Source organism: Dendrobates tinctorius, unplaced genomic scaffold (genome assembly GCF_039654945.1).
Source record: "Dendrobates tinctorius isolate UK_male_01 unplaced genomic scaffold, ASM3965494v1 ptg000135l, whole genome shotgun sequence".
NCBI classification, from domain to species: domain Eukaryota; kingdom Metazoa; phylum Chordata; class Amphibia; order Anura; family Dendrobatidae; genus Dendrobates; species Dendrobates tinctorius.
In genome coordinates, this window is record NW_027361803.1 from 9,759,959 (window position 1) to 9,781,390 (window position 21,432).

At 45.6% G+C, this 21,432-nt stretch overlaps 2 protein-coding genes and 1 long non-coding RNA gene across 7 annotated transcripts in view; 2 read left to right on the forward strand and 1 right to left on the reverse strand.

Moving 5' to 3' along the window:
• Positions 1-21,432, forward strand: part of LOC141048423 (class I histocompatibility antigen, F10 alpha chain-like) — a 300,218-nt gene that overhangs the window by 151,598 nt on the left and 127,188 nt on the right. The window lies entirely within an intron of this gene.
• LOC141048432 (uncharacterized) lies at positions 8,281-21,186 on the reverse strand. 3 transcript variants are annotated; one of them, XR_012220055.1, is made up of 4 exons: positions 21,172-21,186; positions 16,120-16,260; positions 11,066-11,260; positions 8,281-8,552 (listed from the first exon to the last, which is right to left on the reverse strand). It is a non-coding gene; the product is annotated as an uncharacterized lncRNA (long non-coding RNA). The 3 variants fall into 3 exon arrangements; XR_012220054.1 differs by lacking the exon at positions 21,172-21,186 and adding an exon at positions 20,881-21,159; XR_012220053.1 differs by lacking the exon at positions 21,172-21,186 and adding an exon at positions 19,990-20,341.
• The window catches only part of LOC141048425 (class I histocompatibility antigen, F10 alpha chain-like), a 299,540-nt gene continuing 299,437 nt past the window's right edge, over positions 21,330-21,432 (forward strand). The window contains exon 1 of the mRNA XM_073543981.1: positions 21,330-21,415. Coding sequence (XP_073400082.1) covers positions 21,370-21,415 — 46 coding nt within the window. The 5' untranslated portion in view covers positions 21,330-21,369. The remainder of the gene's footprint in view (positions 21,416-21,432) is intronic.

Genomic DNA, 21,432 nt, shown 5'->3' on the forward strand with positions numbered 1-21,432 from the left:
ATGGCGGAAGACTATTGCTCAAAATTTCGCCGTTGGGCAGTAGACACACAGTGGAACGACCCAGCGCTGCGGAGTCAGTTTATTCATGGGGTTTCAGGAAGAGTTAAACAGGCCCTCCTGATGTATGAGACTCCTACATCGTTGGAGTCTGCCATGAGTTTGGTTATACGTATTGATCGCCGTTTGCGTCAGGGGGCACAGGAGACGCTACCCCTGGGGGAAAGCAGGGGTGCAAGTGTGGTTGCTGCAGGTGAGCCCACTGAACCTATGCAAATTGCGGGGGTGTCACTGGTTAAGCGTCGCGTCCCTGGGTTCACGAAGCCCGGAGCATGTTTTTACTGTGGTAAAAGGAATCATTATGTTAACGCTTGTCCTGTGCTACCGAAGAAGGTCACACCGGCGGAAAACTGCTAAGCTCAGTGGGTATGGAGGAGATCCAACTGAGCGTATGCATATCCTCCATGATGGTATCTCAATGTATGCTCCCTGCCAAGGTTATTATCGCGGGCAGAGAGCTACCAATATCAGTGTTTGTGGATAGCGGTTCCGCCACCAATCTCATAGATGAGGAGTTTGCACGCACTGCCGGGTTTAAGATCGAAAAACTCCCTCATCCTATTCAGGTGGTTACCATTAATGCCGCTCCCCTCCCACAAGGGGAGATTACGGAGTTTGTGGCTGAGGTGAAACTCCACATTGGGGTCCTACATTCGGAGTGGGTTACATGTAGGGTCCTCCGTAATCTCCCAGCACAAATGGTCTTGGGTTTTCCATGGTTGTCCAGGCACAACCCGGTGATTGATTGGAAAACTCAGGACATAGTCCAATGGAGTGGTTTTTGCCAGGACAATTGCTTGGCCACATGTGTGTCTGCCGTGACGCCCAGCCTTCCGGAGGCTTTGCAGGATTTCGCGGATGTTTTCTCTGAGAAGGGTTGCTCAGGACTGCCTCCACATAGAGCCTATGACTGTGCGATTAGGTTAAAACCCGGGGCCAAATTACCTAAGGCCAGGATGTTTAATATTTCTGGTCCAGAGAGACAAGCTCTGAAAGACTACATCGCGGAGAGTCTGAGCAAAGGACACATCCGGCCTTCGTCCTCGCCTGTAGCAGCGGGGTTTTTCTTCATTAAGAAGAAAGATGGGGGGTTACGGCCGTGTCTGGATTTCCGGGAGTTAAACCAGATTACGATCCGTGATCCATACCCGATGCCTTTGATCCCTGATTTGTTCAACCAGGTGGCGGGGGGCAAAGTGGCTTTCCAAGCTTGACCTCAGGGGTTCGTATAACCTCATAAGGGTCCGTCAGGGGGATGAGTGGAAGACGGCCTTTAACACTCCTGAGGGTCATTTTGAGAGCCTGGTTATGCCATTTGGGTTGACAACCGCGCCTGCTGTTTTCCAACATTTTATTAATGACGTATTTGCTCATGTCCTGGGGAAATTTGTGATTGTATACCTGGATGATATCCTCATTTATTCGAGCGACCGGGACATTCATTTAGAGCATGTCAGGCAGGTGTTACAGTTGCTCCGTGAGAATAAGCTCTATGCTAAGCTGAAAAAATGCTTATTTTTTGTTCAGGAGTTGCCTTTTTTGGGATATATTGTGTCCGCCACAGGGTTTAAAATGGACACGGCTAAGGTGCAAGCGGTGCTACAATGGGAAAGGCCTGATAATCTGAAAGCGCTCCAGCGGTTCCTTGGGTTTGCTAATTATTATAGGAAATTTATAAAACACTTTTCTACTATAGCCAAACCGCTCACGGACATGACAAAAAAAGGTACCGATCTGACTAGCTGGTCTGAGGTGGCGATACGTGCATTTGAGCGTCTGAAGAACAGTTTTGCTTCAGCCCCCATTCTGGTGCAACCGGACGTGTCTAAACCTTTTGTGGTGGAGGTTGATGCGTCTGAGGTGGGAGTGGGGGCAGTACTGTCACAGGGCTCATCTTTGAGCGATATGCATCCATGCGCCTACTTCTCCAAGAAGCTGTCGCCGGCCGAACGGAATTATGATATCGGCAACAGGGAGTTGTTGGCCATCAAATTGGCTTTTGAGGAATGGCGACACTTCTTGGAGGGGGCGGCTCACCAGGTCACAGTCATCACCGACCATAAGAACCTGCTCTATCTGGAGTCGGCCAAGCGTCTGTCTCCTAGGCAGGCTCGCTGGGCATTGTTTTTTACACGTTTCAATTTTCTGGTGACTTACCGTCCCGGGGCTAAAAACACCAAGGCGGATGCCTTGTCCAGGTGTTTTCCGGGGGGGAGAACCTCGGGAAGAGCCGGTACCCATCCTCCAGGAAGGTGTAGTGGTTTCGGCTCTCACGACTGAGGTAGAGGCGGAGATTGCCGAGGCCCAAGAGGAGGTACCGCCAGGACTTCCCGCCAACAAATCATTTGTACCCCTTCATCTTCGTCTTAAGGTGTTGAGGGAACATCACGACTCAGTACTGGCTGGTCATCCAGGGGTTAAGGGCACTTTGGAGCTGGTATCGCGTCGTTTCTGGTAGCCCAAAATCCGGCAGGACGTGGTCTCGTACGTGGCAGCTTGCATCACGTGCGCCAGGGCCAAGTCGCCCCGAGCCCGTCCTGCTGGCACGCTACAGCCTCTGGGGGTACCTGATAGGCCATGGACAGAAATCTCCATAGATTTTATCACTGACTTGCCAGTCTCGGCAGGGAACACTGTCATCCTGGTGGTGGTTGACCGATTTTCAAAGATGGCGCATTTTGTCTCATTGCCTTCCTTGCCCAATGCGAAGACGTTGGCTCAGGTGTTTGTGCAGGAGGTGGTCAGACTCCACGGAGTTCCGTCGGACATAGTATCTGATAGGGGAACTCAGTTTGTTGCGAGGTTTTGGAAAGCTTTTTGCTCACGTTTGGGGATCAAGTTGTCACATTCATCGGCGTTTCATCCACAGTCAAATGGTCAAACTGAGCGCATGAACCAAAATCTGGAGCAGTATTTACGATGCTTTGTGTCCGACAACCAAGAGGAGTGGTCTACTTTCCTTCCTCTGGCCGAGTTCGCGTTAAATAATCACCTTCAAGAGTCATCGGGAGAGTCTCCGTTCTTTTGTGTTTACGGTCAACATCCTCAATTTTGTACCTTACGTCAGGGTGACTCGGGGGGGGGGCGTCCCGGAGGAGGACCAGCTAGGAGCTCAATTATCATCGGTCTGGAGGAGGGTGAAACAGCGATTGTTGAGCATGAGTGCGAGGTACAAACGGGTGGCTGACAGTAGGCGCGTGCCAGGTCCGGACCTGTGTGTGGGTGAATGGGTGTGGTTAGCGACTAAAAATATAAAACTCAAAATTCCATCTTTAAAATTGGGTCCAAGGTTTATTGGGCCTTTTAAGATTGCTGCCATCATTAACCCAGTTGCTTATCGGTTGGAACTCCCTGCAGTATACAAGATACACAACGTCTTTCACAGGGCTTTATTGAAAAAGGTGGTAGGCTCTGTGGACATGACGCCGATGCCACCTCCGGTCATGGTGGATGGCGATTTAGAGTTCGAGGTCTCCAAGGTAGTGGACTCTCGAGTAGTGCGCCGTACTCTTCAGTATTTGGTACACTGGCGGGGGTATGGTCCGGAGGAGAGGTCTTGGGTACCAGTCTCGGACATCAGGGCTGTGGAGTTGGAGTCGGAGTTAGTTTTGGTTGGAGAAATGTACCGACTCCGACTCCAGCTTTAAAAAAAATGTATTAATATTTCATAATTGAACTTTCATATGAATTTTCTAAATGTTACTCAAATATATATGTTCTATCAAACTATGAACAACAGTGACAAGCAGTTCTGCTGGAGATAGAGACATTTCTTACTTCTTGTGTGTCACTGTTCTCCACTGCCCTTATCTAATCTTATACTTGGTTAACCTCATGCTGCCCCAACCCCCCTACTTACAATGTATGAAACTGAAAGTGAAAATGTGTTGCAAATTCTTAGTAGTAAAGCTCCTCCTCTAGACTAGATCATACTAGGTGTGCGTCTTCCAAGCATCTCACAGCTGCCTGCTACTCAAAAGAGGAAGACTGTAAGTAGTATTATCCTTTCAACAAACTTTGCATCAGTTAACTGTGAGTACATGAGGAATAATAACAGTATTACTGACCACTATATCAGTTGTACGACCTGGCAATAATTTTGTACAATTGTTTTTAGGAAAAACAATTGTCATTTGGATTGTGAATGCAGAATTAAAAACCTGAGACTGTCAAAGAAGCATCACATTAAATCAGCTGTATTTGAACATTTCACCATCACTCAAGATAGAAAACATTATGTCTGTCAGTGTATGACAAATGATCCAGACGAAAACAAATGCTGTGAAGCCAAGATGAGTGCATATTCAGGCAAAGATAAAAATGCTCCTACCAGAGCTAATCTAAAGAGACATTTACAGCGCTTTCATCCAGAAGTACTGAAAGCAGTGGATGAGAGACTGCGTCCAAACCAATGAACCAGTGCCCAGCTCTTCCAGCCAAACAAAGGAGCAGAGAACTTTGCAGCCATCAGTTGCAAAATATTTTGTCAGTGACAAAGTTACTGCGACAATGACAGTAGATACATTTAAAAAAACAGATCATAGAGCTTGTTGTAAAGGATAGTGTGCCTATTTCATTATTTTCACGACCAGCTTTTATGTGTCTGAATGGGGAAATGGCCCGCAAGCTTGGTGTTTCTCTGGAGAGAGAGAGAGAGTATTAGAAAATTAGTAATCGAAGAAGCTTTTAAACAAAAGGAAGAACTTAAAAAACTCTCAAGGGACGCTTTCTGTTTCTTAAAATGGATGCCTGCACACGTCACTATTTTGCCATCAATGTCCGATTTTTGTGACAAAAATGAAATAGTTACCAAGACATTGTCAGTAAAAGACACCAAAGCTCATCACACCAGTGAGTTTCTCCAGGTCTTGGTGGAAAAGGTTCTGCAAAACTATGAACTTAAAAAAGAGCAAGTTCTTTCTGTCGTAACTGACAATGCTTCAAATATGATAAGTACTATTAAGCTAATGAATGAGAGTAATGATGGTGACCAGCAGCTAGAAGAACATTATGGGTCCACAGACACAGAAATGTTTGAAATAGAGGAACACAGTATTGTAACTGAGGAGCAAACTGAAGTTGCTTCAGATGAACAGCAACATGATAGTTTAGATGATCTTGTTGAAACTGTGTCAATATGTTCTTTCATTCATCACATGCGCTGTGTTGTGCATACGCTACAGCTGGCTATAAGAGACAGTCTGCAAGTAGGACATGCTGCTGCACTGATTGGCAAGGTGAGAAAATTGGCTACTGTTGCCAGAACCCCTAAAGTTGACTCAATTTTGAAGAGACGTGCTGGAAAAGGGGCAATTATTGATCAAGCCACACGATGGGGCAGTACTTAATGATTCAGCGCTTGGTTGAACTGAAAACCTTTCTTGTAGACATGGCTAACCCTCAACTGATGCTAAATGAAAGTCTGTGGAATCAGGTGACTGAGCTGGAAAAATTGCTAGAGCACCCATTTACAGTGACTAAAAAATTACAAGCAGAGGACTTCAGGTATTTTCTTAAAGGAGTGGAAGAACCTGATGTTTTGCCTGTCCCAAAGAGGAGGGTTAATTGCAAGTGGCATTGCTACATCAATGAAAGAGGAGCTACTATTACAAAATAACATTCTTTTGGCAGCTGTTTATGTAGACCCAATGCATCGGATTCTTCTAGATGATCAACAGCTAAGTAAAGGAAAAGAAGCTCTGTTTGAAATAGCAGTAAGGATGAAAGGGTTGCAGAACAGTCAGGAGGAACAAGAAGAATTTGGTCGTCCTGCCACATCTTCACCCTCATCATCAACTGATGAAGAATTTAATTTAGAAAAATATTTGGATCACAAGGACCGTGCAAAGCGTTCCCGCATAGAAGAAGAGTCATCCCCATCAAGGAACACAGCCAGTACATTTCAGCAGAATTTTTCATGTGCACTAAAAGAAATTGAGAAATTTGACCGTTCATCAAAAATAACAGTGCAACAAGCGATTCCTCTGTATCCTGACATTGTCAGAGATGTTGCCCGAGTGGTTACTGCTTTGCCACCAACACAAGTTAGTGTAGAGAGGTTGTTCTCTGCTCTCAAAATAATTAGATCAGATTTGAGGGCATCCATGAAGGAGGATCTGACAGAGGCAATACTTTTTCTGAGGACAAATTTATAGATTTCTTCTTATTAACTGCATAAAAGTGTTTATTGCATATTTACTTACAGTTTATAAAAGTTATTTGCTATATTCTAATTGTATTCTAATAAATGTAGTTTTTGCTCTAAGTGGTCTGATTACTTATATGATGGTGAGAAACTGAATAAGCACGATGTTTAATATTTTACAACAGTAAATTTGTTGTTATGAATTGGCCATTTATGAAGGAGTCGGAGCCTGATAAAATCCAGGAGTCGGAGTCGCAACTGTGGCTTACCGACTCCACAGCCCTGTCGGACATACATGCAGATCGGCTGGTCAGTTCTTTTCACCGTCGTCATCCGGACAAACCGGGTCCTATGAGTCTTGAGGGCCCTGGGGTCCCTCGTAGAAGACGGGGTACTGTCATGTCGGACGCTATTCACACCACAGCGTCCGGCAGGCAGAGGTAGTTCCACCTCCGTCCACTATAGCCTCAGTGGCGCCGGCTTGAGTTTCTCAGGCTATCGGGGGTTAATCTAGCTGAAGATCAGGTTGGATGTTTGGTCACGCCCACGGTCTTTAAATAGTCGTGCTGGCCTATGGGCGTCGCCGATTATAGCTTGTGTGTCATACCAAGTGGTTCCGGTCTGGAGTGGAGGTGTTGGGGGGAGAGAGAGAGAGAGATTAATATCTGGTGTCGTATGATCCATTGTTACCTTCTCGCCTTCCCATATTTGTTTTGTTGTGCCCTGTTCACATTACTGTATAGTCCTGTGTGTATGCGGCGCGGTGCAGTTTAAGTTCTCCCTGTCTGTCTTTATTGTTTGGGGCTTTGGTGGTTTGTCTCCTCACTGGGTGGAGGGTTAAGCTTAGGGCTGAGCAGGAGATAAGGAAAGGGTGGAGGCTCAGGCATTTGCACCCTCAGCAAAAACCCTGAGTTGAGGGTCAGACAGGGTTTCCCCTAGTGAAAGGGACACCACAGGGGCCCCGGGTATTTCTGCCTTAGTTGACCTAAGCCCCGCGTGACAGCTGCACCGCCAAAAAGACGCTTCTGGAGGCATCCACATACATCAGCATGGCCTGCGTACCCAATGCTAAAGCTAGGGTACGCATGCCGACAGAGGCGGAGCTGACTGGAGGAGGTGCGGCTGTGAGCGGAGCTTCACCAGGGAAGTCCGCATCCCTCCGCAGCTCCTCCATACGCTAGTGTGAAACTAGCCTTAGCTGTCAGATAAACTGATGAAGCTCCTATAAAGTGCAGCAGGCAAATCTGGTATACATCTGCAAATGGCAGCAAGTGAATAAAGCGTCTCTAGTGCAGTAGGCTAAATAGTGTATGTCACCTGGAAGTACAGTGCTGAGCCCCGACGCGCGTTTCTCGTAATGCTTTTTCCTGGGCGGGGTCTTACTGGAAGGGTGGGTGAGCATGTCGTTGCTTTTATGGCATTGTTAATCAGTGGTGGCAGCGGTTGGTTTTCGGTGCTCACGCTGACGTCCATGCCGGTCAGCGTCACGTGTCACCGGTCCACACCCCCATCCGACACATCAGCATGAGGAGGCGGAGCCGGCAGCAACGCAGATGCGTCTCCACGGTGACCCACAGCTTGAAGTCTAGAGGAGCGCTCACTGCAGAGAGTGAATGCAGCCCTCAGGCGTATGGATTGGCTATCGCTCTACACGCGGTATGTGAAGTGAGACAGTGTTACGCCCTATAGGTGAGAAAAGTGCTTCACTATTGACGTCCATTAGCGAGAGTCTAAAGAAGATGGAGATCAAATAAAACAGTGTAGAGACAAAGTGGCACCCAGACTGGATCTAATGATCTGATATTGTGAGTATACTCATCTAAGGATTAGTGAGAGGGTATGTAAGTGATAATAGAAATAAATGAGAAGATAGGAGCAGAATAAATAAATAATTATAAGGGAAGGACTTAAAAGTGGACCCAGGTGTAAAAAAAAAAAAAAAAGTGTGCATGTAAACAATATAGGATCAGTGATAAAGCAGAGATATCCTCAATAGAGGAATTGTACATGAATATATTAAAAAATACATATTCTTGTTGGAAATTTACATATAGATCATAAATAATAACAGAGTCAGCTTACATAAAGAATTAATCCTTATTTATGCATAGAAATAAATACATATATATAAGTTCCATAACAAGATAACCCCAGTATAGGGGTAAAAAAAAAAAAAAAAAAATGAAAAAGCAGGGGATGAACATGAATGAAAGGGAGAAGAAAAAAAAAATTAAATTACAAATTGATCCTAGAGCGGCTTGAGGGATCGTCCGTCATTTTCATCACCAGAGGATTAGGAAACCACGCCGATCACTGATTAAGTGGGATCGGGGTTACGGGAAACTATAAACTAAAAAAAAAAAAAGTTAAAAACAAATGTAAACAAACAACAACAATACAAGTTACAACCACTAAAACAATATGTATTAAAGGAAAGGGCGAAGCTCCAGACTTAATTCCGTCCATTTGGTTGGACGGAATCTATTTTGGAGATCCATCGGGCTTCCAGCTGTGCTGGATTTTTCTCCCAGTTTCCTCCTCTCGGGCCAATACAGACTTTGTCAGTGCCGGTTACTGTCAGGAGTTTCCATAGCAGTTGTGAAAGGACATAAAGTGTCTCAGTGTGAGTGTTAGTAAGGACGGTTCTTCCTCCTCCCAGCATTGATAATATCTCTATAGCGCTCCCTCACTCTGTGTATAACCGGTCTAGAGGTCACACCCCAATCTATCCTAGGGCCTGGACATATAGCAGGGTTTGGCATAAACTATGGGGAAGAGACGGCTATATGATGTGTGTATCTGCACATGTGACTCTTTATAATTTCCTTACAATGTGTTTGGCCATTTATACGCATATACACTCACTGGCCACTTTATTAGGTACACCTGTCCAACTGTGTGTTAAGACTTAATTTCTAATCAGCCAATCACATGGCGGCAACTCAGTGCATTTAGGCATGTAGACATGGTCAAGACAATCTCCTGCAGTTCAAACCGAGCATCAGTATGGGGAAGAAAGGTGATTTGAGTGCCTTTGAACGTGGCATGATTGTTGGTGCCAGAAGGGCTGGTCTGAGAATTTCAGAAACTGCTGATCTACTGGGATTTTCACGCACAACCATCTCTAGGGTTTACAGAGAATGGTCCGAAAAAGAAAAAAAATCCAGTGAGCGGCAGTTCTGTGGCCGGAAATGCCATGTTGATGCCAGAGGTCAGAGGAGAATGGGCAGACTGGTTCGAGCTGATAGAAAGGCAACAGTGACTCAAATTGCCACCCGTTACAACCAAGGTAGGCAGAAGAGCATCTCTGAACGCACAGTGCGTCGAACTTTGAGGCAGATGGGCTACAGCAGCAGAAGACCACACTGGGTACCACTCCTCTCAGCTAAGAACAGGAAACTGAGGCTACAATTTGCACAAGCTCATCGAAATTGGACAGTAGAAGATTGGAAAAACGTTGCCTGGTCTGATGAGTCTCGATTTCTGTTGCGACATTCGGATGGTAGGGTCAGAATTTGGCGTAAACAACATGAAAGCATGGATCCATCCTGCCTTGTATCAACGGTTCAGGCTGGTGGTGGTGGTGTCATGGTGTGGGGAATTTTTTCTGGGCACTCTTTGGGCCCCTTGGTACCAATTGAGCATCGTTGCAACGCCAAAGCCTACCTGAGTATTGTTGCTGACCATGTCCATCCCTTTATGACCACAATGTACCCAACATCTGATGGCTACTTTCAGCAGGATAATGCGCCATGTCATAAAGCTCGAATCATCTCAGATTGGTTTCTTGAACATGACAATGAGTTTACTGTACTCAAATGGCCTCCTCAGTCACCAGATCTCAATCCAATAGAGCATCTTTGGGATGTGGTGGAACGGGAGATTCGCATCAGGGATGTGCAGCCGACAAATCTGCGCCAACTGTGTGATGCCATCATGTCAATATGGTCCAAAATCTCTGAGGAATGCTTCCAGCACCTTGTTGAATCTCTGCCACGAAGAATTGAGGCAGTTCTGAAGGCAAAAGGGGGTCCAACCCCTTACTAGCATGGTGTACCTAATAAAGTGGCCAGTGAGTGTACATATTGCATTACGGGTGTAACAAATGGAAACTGCCAATTCCTCCTCTTTATTTCTGAGTCTGGTGGGAATACCTTAGTACATGTGTATATACTCCTTGTATTTAATGGTACACATTGTGGTACATCCCATTACCCCGGTGTCTCAGACCCCTACTGATCCATGTACTATGCCGTCCTGTGTCCCAGGGTTGTACTGCTGCCGCCTGCCCTGTGTGTAATATAGGATAATGTATAGATCTGACTCACTCTGTGGATTATCTTGTACTTTTTTGGATCCATAAATATATTTTGTACTTTTTGACATAGCAAGTTTCTGACATTTGTAGTTTTTAGATCGTCAATCTCCATTAATACTGGTATAGCGAAATTCTCTATTTTTCTCCATTATTATGTATAGTCTTTGGAGAGTCTCCTTTATTAAGGAATATGCATTTTCCTGTATACATCAGTTCTGCTTTTATAATATCTGCGTTTTTGATGCTTTTTTGTTACTTGCGTTTTTGATGCAGATTTTTTCCCCTCATTAGTGTGAACGCTGAAAGAATTGATAATCTGCCCCAAATCTGCAGGTGACAAATAAGCACCGTGTGCACGAGACCTCGGGATTCTCACTCACTTTGCTGGAGTTGGGAAACCCTTCAGGTTTTGTGATAAATCTGCATAGTGTGCACAGGCGTTACGGATCCATCCTCCCCACTATGGTGATATTAGTAGTGTGGAGGGTACATGTAATATAGTGATGGAGGCTTATTAGCAGCGAGCATCGCACCCTCACTCTTACCTATTGCGGTCCTTTTTACGTGCGCTCCTGGAGGAATCCTAATTGTGCAGATCCTCCATGGCGGAAGCTTATATGCCGATTACTGCAGCATTACAGAAATCCTCAGGACATCACTGGGCCGATTCCCAGAGGACGGGAGCGGAGAAACCCCGATTTTGGTGAATATTTCATAAGACTTGGACAGCGCTGAGATCTCTGCAGAAGAATAAGAGCAGTGAGACTATGGAACTCTCTGCCATATGATGTTGTAATGAGTGATTCCCTACTAAAATTTAAGAAGGGACTGGATGCCTTTCTTGAAAAGTATAATATTACAGGGTATATACACTAGTTTCCTTAGTGTTGCGTTGATCCAGGGAGCTAGTCTGATTGCCGTATGTGGAGTCGGGAAGGAATTTTTTTCCCCAATGTGAAGCTTACTGTTTGCCACATGGGTTTTTTTTGCCTTCCTCTGGATCAACATGTTAGGGCAAGTTAGGATAGGATATGGGTTGAACTAGATGGACTTAAAGTCTCCCTTCAACCTTAATTACTATGTTACTATGTCTGATGTGAGCAGGTGGGACGCACTGTCACTAATATAATGAAAGAATCACCCTGAGGATGTGTCTACAATGAAACATAATGCAGATTGGATGATGGAGGAGGATGTGAAGAATCAATCTGACATGAGGATCAGCAGAGGATGTGAAGAATCACCCTCACAAAAAGGATCAGAGGAGGAAGTGAAGAATCAATCTGACTGAAGGATCAGAAGAGGATGTTAATGACCTGTGATGACGTAGCGGTCTCGCATGATGCTATGTCATCTGGGGTCATTGTCGCAAGGCATCGCTGGGAACGGGAATTGCCGGGAGCATCGCTGAGGCCTGGGAACGCTGCGGTGGATGCCGGAAGGTGAGAATATCACTTTTTTTTTTTTTTTTTTTTATTATTTAACATTATATATTTTTACTATTGAGGCTGCATAGGCGACCTCCAATAGTAAAAAGTTGGTCACACTTGTCAAACACTATATATTTTTTTAAAAATATTTATTTATAACAGTCTGCAAACAAGATAAGAATCAGTGACATACATAGCATATAAAGATAAAGAAGGACATAACAATATCCAGAAAGTGTAGCTTGAAAGACTCAAAGGAAGATGGGGTTATTCAGTATAAGGGCAGAGACACACTGGCAAATTTTTCGTCCAAGAATCAGATGGTAAAACTTGCCCTGGCCGGCACCTCTCCTGACCTGAGCATGACAGCATGATGGATTACTATGCAGCTGTCAAGTTCAGGTCCGGAGAGGTGCCGGCCAGGGCAAATTTTACCATCCGATTCTCGGACAAAAAATTCGCCAGCGTGTCTCTGCCCTAACAGTCAATCCCAACCCCAACTCCCCCCATCCCCCCCAGGCACGTCTGAAACCCTGCAGGTTTAATCAGGTAAGCCTAATAGGTGTGTTACCAGATATAAGCTCTCTCATATACCAATCAGTGAATTGAAAGCAGCCATGTAATGCTTGACGCACCGATAGTGGCTGCAGATCGATAAAGGAGGACCATGTGAGGAAAAAACATTCCGTATGACTTTTTTTATGAAGTATGGACTCAATCCAATCCATTTTAAACAAATATGTTACCTTCGAAGAAATTAGATTTAGTGAAGGTGTTGTGTCCTGTGCCCACAAATGCAGAATACTCTTGCGGGTAGCCGCCGCCCAAATAGTTAAAACACGTCGTTGCTGAGCAGAGAGTCCGAGTAGTTGATCCCGTGGGAGAATATTAAATAACGCCCATTCTGGAGATAATGTAAAGCGAATGTTGAAGGTGTTAGTGAGATGGCGAAGAAGCATATCCCAAACCTCCTGTATCTTCGGACAATCCCAGAGACAATGAAAGATGTCAGCTGGAGAGTGTAAACACTTGGGACAAGAGGGATTAGCCGATAGAGACATCCTAGATTTGACCTCCGGGGAGATGTAAGCCCTATGGAAAATCATGAGGGCCATAGTTGAGTAGCTGTCATATGGCAATAAAGAGTTTAAACGTAGAGTGGCTTTCAAAAGATCAGTTAGTCTATAATTAGATAGTTGTGATACCCATCTGCCCGGGCCTGGTGAAGAATCTGACCATGAAATGGAAGGTTTGATTGATTTATAGATAAGACTTGGCGAATAAACTCCTGCACGAGCACCAAGGGAGATGAGATGGAGAGGACAGGTTCTGACACTGGTATGCCTCGGAAGACCGAGTCAATGTAATGCTTAATCTGAGTAGTAATAAAAATATTACCCACTAAGATTGAATATTTGGAGAAAATACCCTCCAGAGAAAGAGGACATTGAGCAGTTGTCAGAAGATCGCAGACCAGTCTGCACCCTCTCTCCCCCAGCACTTGGTAAATTGGGGGTGGTCTGCCTTCTAAAAAGAAAAGGTTACCTTGAAAGGGAAGGAAAATTGAGGTATAAGGGTCTAGTCTGCTGATCCTTCTAGCATGACGCCATGCCAATACCACAGACCATAGCAGAGGATTATCCCTGATTGCAGTGGGAACTCTATTTTGTTGTAAATGGAGTAAGGCAGGAAGACTGATCGGTCTAGACATTGCTTCATCTAATAGGGTGTTGGTAAATTTAGTATGGCCCCAAATCCAATCAAGAGAATGTCTGAAAATGGCTGTAACACTATACAATCTTAAATTTGGAAAATTGAGGCCCCACCAAAGATTTAGCCTGTTGCAATTTAAACATACTGATCCTAGATCTCCCCCTCGAGCCCCATATAAATTGTCGAAAAATCTTAGTTAGGAGTTGATCGTCAGCTTTAGATAATAGAATAGGTAGCGTTTGTAAAGGGAAGAGTATTTTAGGAAAGGAAACCATTTTAATAAGGTGAGCTTTACCCGCGAAAGATAATTTAAAAGACGTCCAAGATTGTATTTCCCGAGTAATGGCAGATATTAAGGGTCGGATATTAAGTTAGTAAATAGTATGTGGGTTGGAGGGTAGAAGAATACCAAGATATCGTAAAGAACCATGCCCCCACTGAAATGGAAAAGGGAAGGGCCACTTTTGTCGAGCATCTCTGAAGATCGCTAAAGCCTTGGATTTGTTAAAATTTATGCGGAATCCTGAGATTTCTCCAAACTCATGGAAATCCCCCATTAGGAAAGGAATGGACTCCTTAGGATTAGCTATCATGAGTAGTATGTCGTCGGCGAATGCCAAGGACTTGAGTGTAAGGTGGCCTATCCCAATTCCCTCAAAGGAAGGAATCATCTCCAGACATCTAAGCAGTGGGTCTAGGGCAATATTAAACAATAAGGGGGATAAAGGACATCCCTGCCTCGTACCTCTGAAAATTGAGAAAGGGGATGACTGAATACCATGGAGCCATATTGAGGACTGAGGAGTGGTGTAAATCGTCCAGATAAAATTGAAAAAGGAAAATCCAAACAATCTGTATTTAAGAGTTCGGATGAGGTGGGACCAAGATACCCGGTCAAAGCCTTATCGGCGTCAAGGCTAAACAAGATGTTTTGTTTAGCATTGGTATGATGACTATTAATAACAGCGGCTAATGCCGTTCTAATATTGTAAGTGATGGATCGACCGTGGACAAAGCCTGTTTGGGATGTGGTGAGGATATTAGGAAGCATAGATTGTAATCTGTTGGCCATAATTTTGGTGAGCAATTTGAAATCTACATTTAAAACGGAGATTGGGCGGTACGAGGCAGGGAGAAGAGGGTCTTTACCTGGCTTTGGTAGTAATGAAAGGCTTGCTTCATTGAAGCGGTCAGGAAGGAAACTTTAATCTATAATATGATTAAAAAGAGAGGTAAGGTGGGGTATAAGTAATGGTTGCAATATTTTATAGAATTCTGCTGAGTAACCGTCCGGGCCAGGGACTTTAAGCAATTTAAGAGACTGGATGACCAATCCAACTTCCCCAGGAGAGAGAGAGGTTTATTTAAAATTTCTCTTTGAGAGATGGAAAGTTTTGGAGGATCAACCTTGTGAAGGAAATTATAGCCTTCTTCCTGAGAATCGTTGGGTGGGCCATAGAGATCTGCATAAAAATCTCTGAAAACTGCGCATATTTGAACTGGGTCACGGATAATGGAACCATTAGGATGTTTGATGCTGGTGATTTTAATAGCCTTTTTGAAGGGTTTCGTTAGTGATGCCAGAAGGCGCCCAGGTTTATTGCCCCAATGAAAGAAGCGGTTACGTTGGTAGGCAAGTTGGTTATGCGCTTGTTCATGCAGTAAGGTGTCTAGATTATGTTTAGCAGTGAGGTAAGCCTCCTTGGATGAGGAGGTATTGTGTAGCCGGAAATCTCTATAGGATTGAGTGAGCTGGTCAAGGAGAGGCCGCAAGGAGGACAACAATTTCTTCTTTTTCTGAGACACATAAGAGATAATATGTCCTCTGAGCACTGTTTTAGCGGTTACCCAGAATAAACTGATGTCTTCTAAATGTTCCAAGTTATCCTCCATGTATTGGTTCCCACCAGCCAGCCAAACATTTTGTGAAATTGTCCGACGTATAAAGATATGAGGGAAAACGCCAACAAAAGGAGAGAGTTTTCCTTGTGGGAAGGTCTAGGGTAAGTAGGACAGGAGAGTGATCTGAAATAACCATTGGAATAATCTCAACCGATTTTAAAGATCTAAAAAGAAGGGTAGATGTTAGCCAGTAATCAATGCGAGTGTGTATGTCGTGAACCCTAGAGCCTAGAGTAAAACGTATATTCTTTTTCCATAGGATGGCAGCATCTCCAGGAATCCAATAAGTCAAGCCTATCTAATAAGATGGGAATCGTTCCAACTGGGGAGAGGGATGCAGGCGGTGAGGTAGACCTATCTAAAAAGATATCATGAAGAGCATTTAAATCTCCACATAATAATATATTAGTAGGATGCCAGCTATGGATGACTTCTACCAGCTTAGAAAAAAAGGAAGGTCTAGCTGCATTAGGTGCGTAAACATTAATAAGGCAGAATTCTCTCTGCTCAGCAAGGATCCTAAACAGCAAATATCGTCCCGCCTTGTCTCTTACCACATCTTGAATGGAGTATTAAAGGTCTCTATGGAACAGGATGGCAACTCCACGCTTCTTCCTTAAAAAATAAGCCTCTATGCAGTCTGGGTAATGCTTGTTACGAAGCGGAGGATGTTTTCCACGAATCCAGAGAGTTTCCTGCAAAAACACAATGTGTGGGCGTATACGGGTAACATGGTCTAAAACTTTCTTGCGTTTCACCGGAGTATTGAGCCCAGCCACATTCCAAGATAACAATTTGAGAGAGACTACATTAATATGAGGAGCTACAGTATTAGAGTCAGCCATATTAGCCTATGCCACATTGAGGCCATGAAAGAGTAATATCAGAGAACAAACAACTGGGCAAAGATCTGTCCCAGCAAGCAAACCCTAACACCCAGAAAGACAACTTAAAAAATCGTGCTTAGGGAGGAAGAGCCCACCCCCAACCCCCCAACAAACCCACAAGCCATAGAGAAACCACAATAAACATTATATATCCGTATCTCGACTGAGACCTCCCATAATCATAATGCAGTAAAAACAACATGCATTAAGTAACCGAAAGATTAATCATGCAGGTAAATATAAACAGATGTAACATGGCTATCAACTAGAAAAAAATTACAAAAACCACGAAATTGAAATCAAGTGGCCGGAGAAGAGGCTCGGGAGGAGCGCTTCACCTCCTCCATGGCTTCATTAGGGTCAACGAAAAGCATCATCTTTCCTCGGAGTTCCACCCTCAGACATGCTGGGTAGAGAAGGGCAAAGCGGGAGCCTCTGTCATGCAGAAGTTTACAAGCTGAAGCAAAGGCGCGGCGCTTGGCCGCCACCACGGCAGAATAATCTTGAAACATAAGAAGAGAGTGTCCCTCATATTTCACAGCAGACATAGCCCAAAATGCCCGAAACATTAGCATTTTGTCCTGGAAATTAACTTAAAAAAATAACAGGGCGAGGGCGGGCATTGGATTCTGGAGTCGGAAGTCCAAGTCTGTGGGCTCATTCGCCTATCATGGAGCCAGGTCGGTCAGGCAAATTAAGTGCTCGTGGGAGGCAGGAGGAAGTAAAGTGGTGGAGATCCTTTACCGACTCGGGAACGCCGATGACGCAGAGATTATTTCGGCGGCTCCAGTTTTCCAGATCATCGAATTTGTCTTGGAGCTGCTCTATCACATGGTCCTTATCTTTAAGCTGAGCAACATAGGACTGTACAATGTCCTCCAAATCACTGATCCGCTGTTCTGCTGCCAAAAGTTTGGTGGAATGGTCGGACAACTGGGATATGATCGAGTCCAATGATGATTGAAAGGAAAGAAGTCTTGCATCTATTTTTGGCATAAGTTACTTTGTGATAGAGTCAGCAATGATTTGGAGAGGGGAGACGTCTCAGTCGAGATTTAAGTGCAAGAACCTATATAACTAAGTAGTTTAGGTAGGATATCACAGAGAATTAGTCCCGAGGAGATCCAAGATGGTTTAAGGGATATGGACCACTCAAGATCATAAAGGTAAACAGGCTGAAAAGGGTCCCCAGTTGGGCCGGTATCCACAGCAGTTTAGAAGACAAGCCCTTAAGAGAGGCGTCTGTGTATAAAAGAGAGCACTGAGTGCCACTCAGCAGTGGTATCCGGAGTGGTAGTATACTGCAGCCCGTATCAGTGCGTCATTTTAGTTATGAGCAGTAGATGGCAGCAGAGCTTAACTGGTATGTTGGATGAAATAGTAAATCAGGGATCAGGTGGCTTTTGGAGTAGATAGTCTCCTGCTTAATATGTATCCTCTTGGGGGGAGGGGGTGTGTGGGGGGGTCAAGAAAGTTATGTCCCAGTAGCTGCCCCCACCAAAGGTAACCAGTGCCACAAATAATAGGTCAATGCCTGGATCTTCTCAAAGCCCCTCACTCACAAATATTGGCGTTTCTTAATAAGCTTCTCTGGCCACTATTGTGGAGAGGCAACAGCACTGCTCTGACTATAGTAGAGGAAATCTGCAGTGTCCCTCTAAGGCTGTGTGCACATGATGCAGATTTGCTGCGGATCCGCAGCGGATTTTTCCGCGCAGAAACGCTGCATATCCGCATTGTGATGTACAGTAGTATTAAAATCAATGAAAAAAAAAAAAAACGCTGTGCAGGCGCTGCGGATTTTTCCTGCGGTACAAAATCCGTAGCATGTCACTTCTTTTGTGCGGCTTTCCACCTCCCCTGTCTCCAAAACCGCAGGGGGAAATCCGCACAAAAACCGCATTAAGGCTATGTGCCCACGTAGCGTTTTAAAACGCACACTGAAAACCGGACTCCTTCCCAGAAATCGCACGTTTTTTTTCCCGCGCGATTTCACCGCGATTTTCCTGTGATTATGTTCGTGATTTTGCCGAAATTTTGCCGCGATTTTCGCGTGCGGTAGTCAAGCACTTTCCAAGTGATTTGAAGCATCGCTTGGAAAGTGATTGACAGGTTGGTCACACTCGTCAAACATAGTGTTTGAAAAGTGTGACCAGGTTTTTACTATTGAGGCCGCCTATGCGGCCTCAATAGTAAAAGATAAATTGTTAAAAATGATAAAAAAATAAAAAATTGGGGTATATTTACCTTCCGATGTCCCGCGCTGCATTCCCGGGCCTCAGCGTTCCCAGTAATGCCTTGCGAGAACTGTGATGACGTTGGTCTCGCGTTGGTATAGTGATCTCACGAGACCGCTAGAGTCACGCGAGACTACGTCATCACAGGTCCTTGCCGCAAGGCATTACTGGGAACGCTGAGGCCGGGAATGCAGCGCGGGACGTCGGAAGGTAAATATACCCCGATATTTTATTTTTTATTCTTTTTTTTTTTTACAGGGGTATGGTACCCAGGGCCTGGAGGACAGTCTCCTCTCCTCCACACCGTGGGTACCAACCGCACATGAGACGCTTAAGATTCCCGCTTGGTGGTCATAGCCACATGCAGGAAGTAAGCGATTCTCATGCATTCCTATGGGTGCGGAATCGCGGCAATTCTTTGCAATTCCGCACAAAAGAATGAGCATGCTGCGATTTTTTTTCCGCGATGCGATTCCGCCGCGGAAAAAAGCGCAGCATTAGCACAGCATGTGCGGAATGCCATAGGAATGCATGGGGGGCGTTCTGTACACGATTTTTAAACGTGTTTGCAGCGTTTTTGCGCCGAAAATCGCGGCAAAAAGGCTTAAAAAAATCGCATCGTGGGCACACAGCCATAAGATGGAAGAAATCCGCAGGAAAAATGCAGGTCATTTGACCTGCGGATTTCTTCAATTCTGTGCGGAAAAATCCGCAGGGCTCAAAAGTCCGTCTGCACTCAGCCTAAGGCTGTGTGCACACGCTGCGGATTAGGTGCGGATTCATCCGCGCGGATTTTGTAAAATCTGCAGGTGAAACCGCAGGTCAAAAGACCTGCGGTTTTACCTGCGGATTGCTCTGCGGTTTTGTCCTGCGGTTTTTCATCTCCTCAATAGAGGAGATAGCAAACCGCAGGAGAATCTGCAGAAAGAATTGACATGTCAATTCTTTCTGCGGATTGAAAACCGCAGATAATCCGCGCGGAAAATTCCGCACCGTCTGCACTGCGGTTTTTGATTCCCATAGGGAATCATTGTACTGTACACCGCAGCAGAAACTGCTGCGGGTCCGCAGCGGCCAAAACCGCTGCGGAATCGCAGCAAAATCCGCAGCGTGTGCACACAGCCTAAAGCCCCAGGCTGCTCAGTGATTCTGCAGCAGATGGGGATTTCCCCTGTTGTATAACTGCACAAGGAGGAGAGGACACACAGCTCCCAGCAATCACACAGAACACAATCAGCAATCTTCCCCCAGGTAAGACAGCAGACGGGCAGGGAGAGGTCTGGTCCCGAGGGTCTCTTACTGCCAGCAGGGTCTTCACCACAGATGCAGCGGGGTGGCCCCCCGTGACGGATGATGGTGGCAGACCTCCCTAAATGCTATGTGCTGGAGGCTCCCAGAAGTTCACTCACCCCTCAGTCCGGCCTCCGCTGTAGATCTGTCACAGGTGGATGGAGGGGAAGGAGTGCAGGGACCGTCCCCAGCAACAGGAGAAACTTTTTCCAGCAGGGGGACCACGATTCAGGCCCTGTAGGAGGCCGCAGACTGAAGAGGCTGTACAGGCAATCTCTAGCTGGAGAAGTTGGTTTAAAACTGCTGCTTTCTGGTCCCCCGGGCACTGGGCACCCACCAGAGCAGGAGGGTTAGTGAAGCACTTCCGCACGTGTGCACATAGCCTAAGGGATCATGCTGTGTGCACACGCTGCGAAATGATCTGCGGGTTTGTCCGCGCAGATTTAGCAAAATCTGCAGGTTTATCTGCGGTTTATCTGCAGTTTTGCCCTGCGGTTTGTAACCTCTACAATGGAGCAGGTGGCAAACCGCAGCAGAATCCGCAGAAAGAATTGACATGTCAATTCTTTCTGCGGATTTGAAACTGCAGCAAATCCACGTAGAAAAATCTGCACCGTCTGCACTGCGGTTTTCTTTTTCCATAGGTTATAATGGTGCTGTACACCGCAACAAAAACTGCTGTGGATCCGCAGCAGAATCCGCAACGTGTGCTCACAGCCTTAGAGGAGGATGTGAAGAATTGATGGTATGAGAGAGGTCAGAGGAGGCTCATGATTTGCTGCGGTTCTGACGTCAGATGTGAAGTCTGAGGACAAATGTGACACTAGATGGGGGCTCTCATTAAGTGGTCGTCCAGGACAGATCCGCAGAGGAGATATAGACCCAAATAAAAGTATTTTACCTATTTCTATGTACAGAATTGCATGCTGGGTATTGCTGAATGGAGAGCAGTGCAGTAGGGTAAAGCAATGAGGACACTGTCTGCAGTAGCATTGTGCGGCCTCTAGGGGGCACATCCCTTATACTGATTTTCCCCTATTGAGTAATCCCAGAGGCTTTCTCCCCTCATTATCCCCGGGAGGATGGCTCCTGTGTCTGCGGCCTCTGTCCCCCGTGGTCACTGTGTGACGCGTCTTATCCGGCCCTGAGATCTCACAGGTTTTCTTTCCCTTTCGCTTCCTCCAGCTCTCACCTCTCGTCCTCCCTCTGCCCGGTAACTGCTGAGCAGCGGAGATTCCTTCTCCTATTGGAGGACGCTGCAGCTCCCGTCCAATCAGCGCTGAGCTCCGCCCTCCAGTGTACAGAGACTGTGAAGCCATTACAGTGTGTCAGTCCTGGGTGACACTGAGCTTCTCCTCCTCGGGGTCCCCCCATATATCGGGGCAGGGGGATGTGGCCCCTCATTGTGCTCCTTCACGTGTCTGCGGTGTGTTCTGGTGAGTATAGAGGGTGA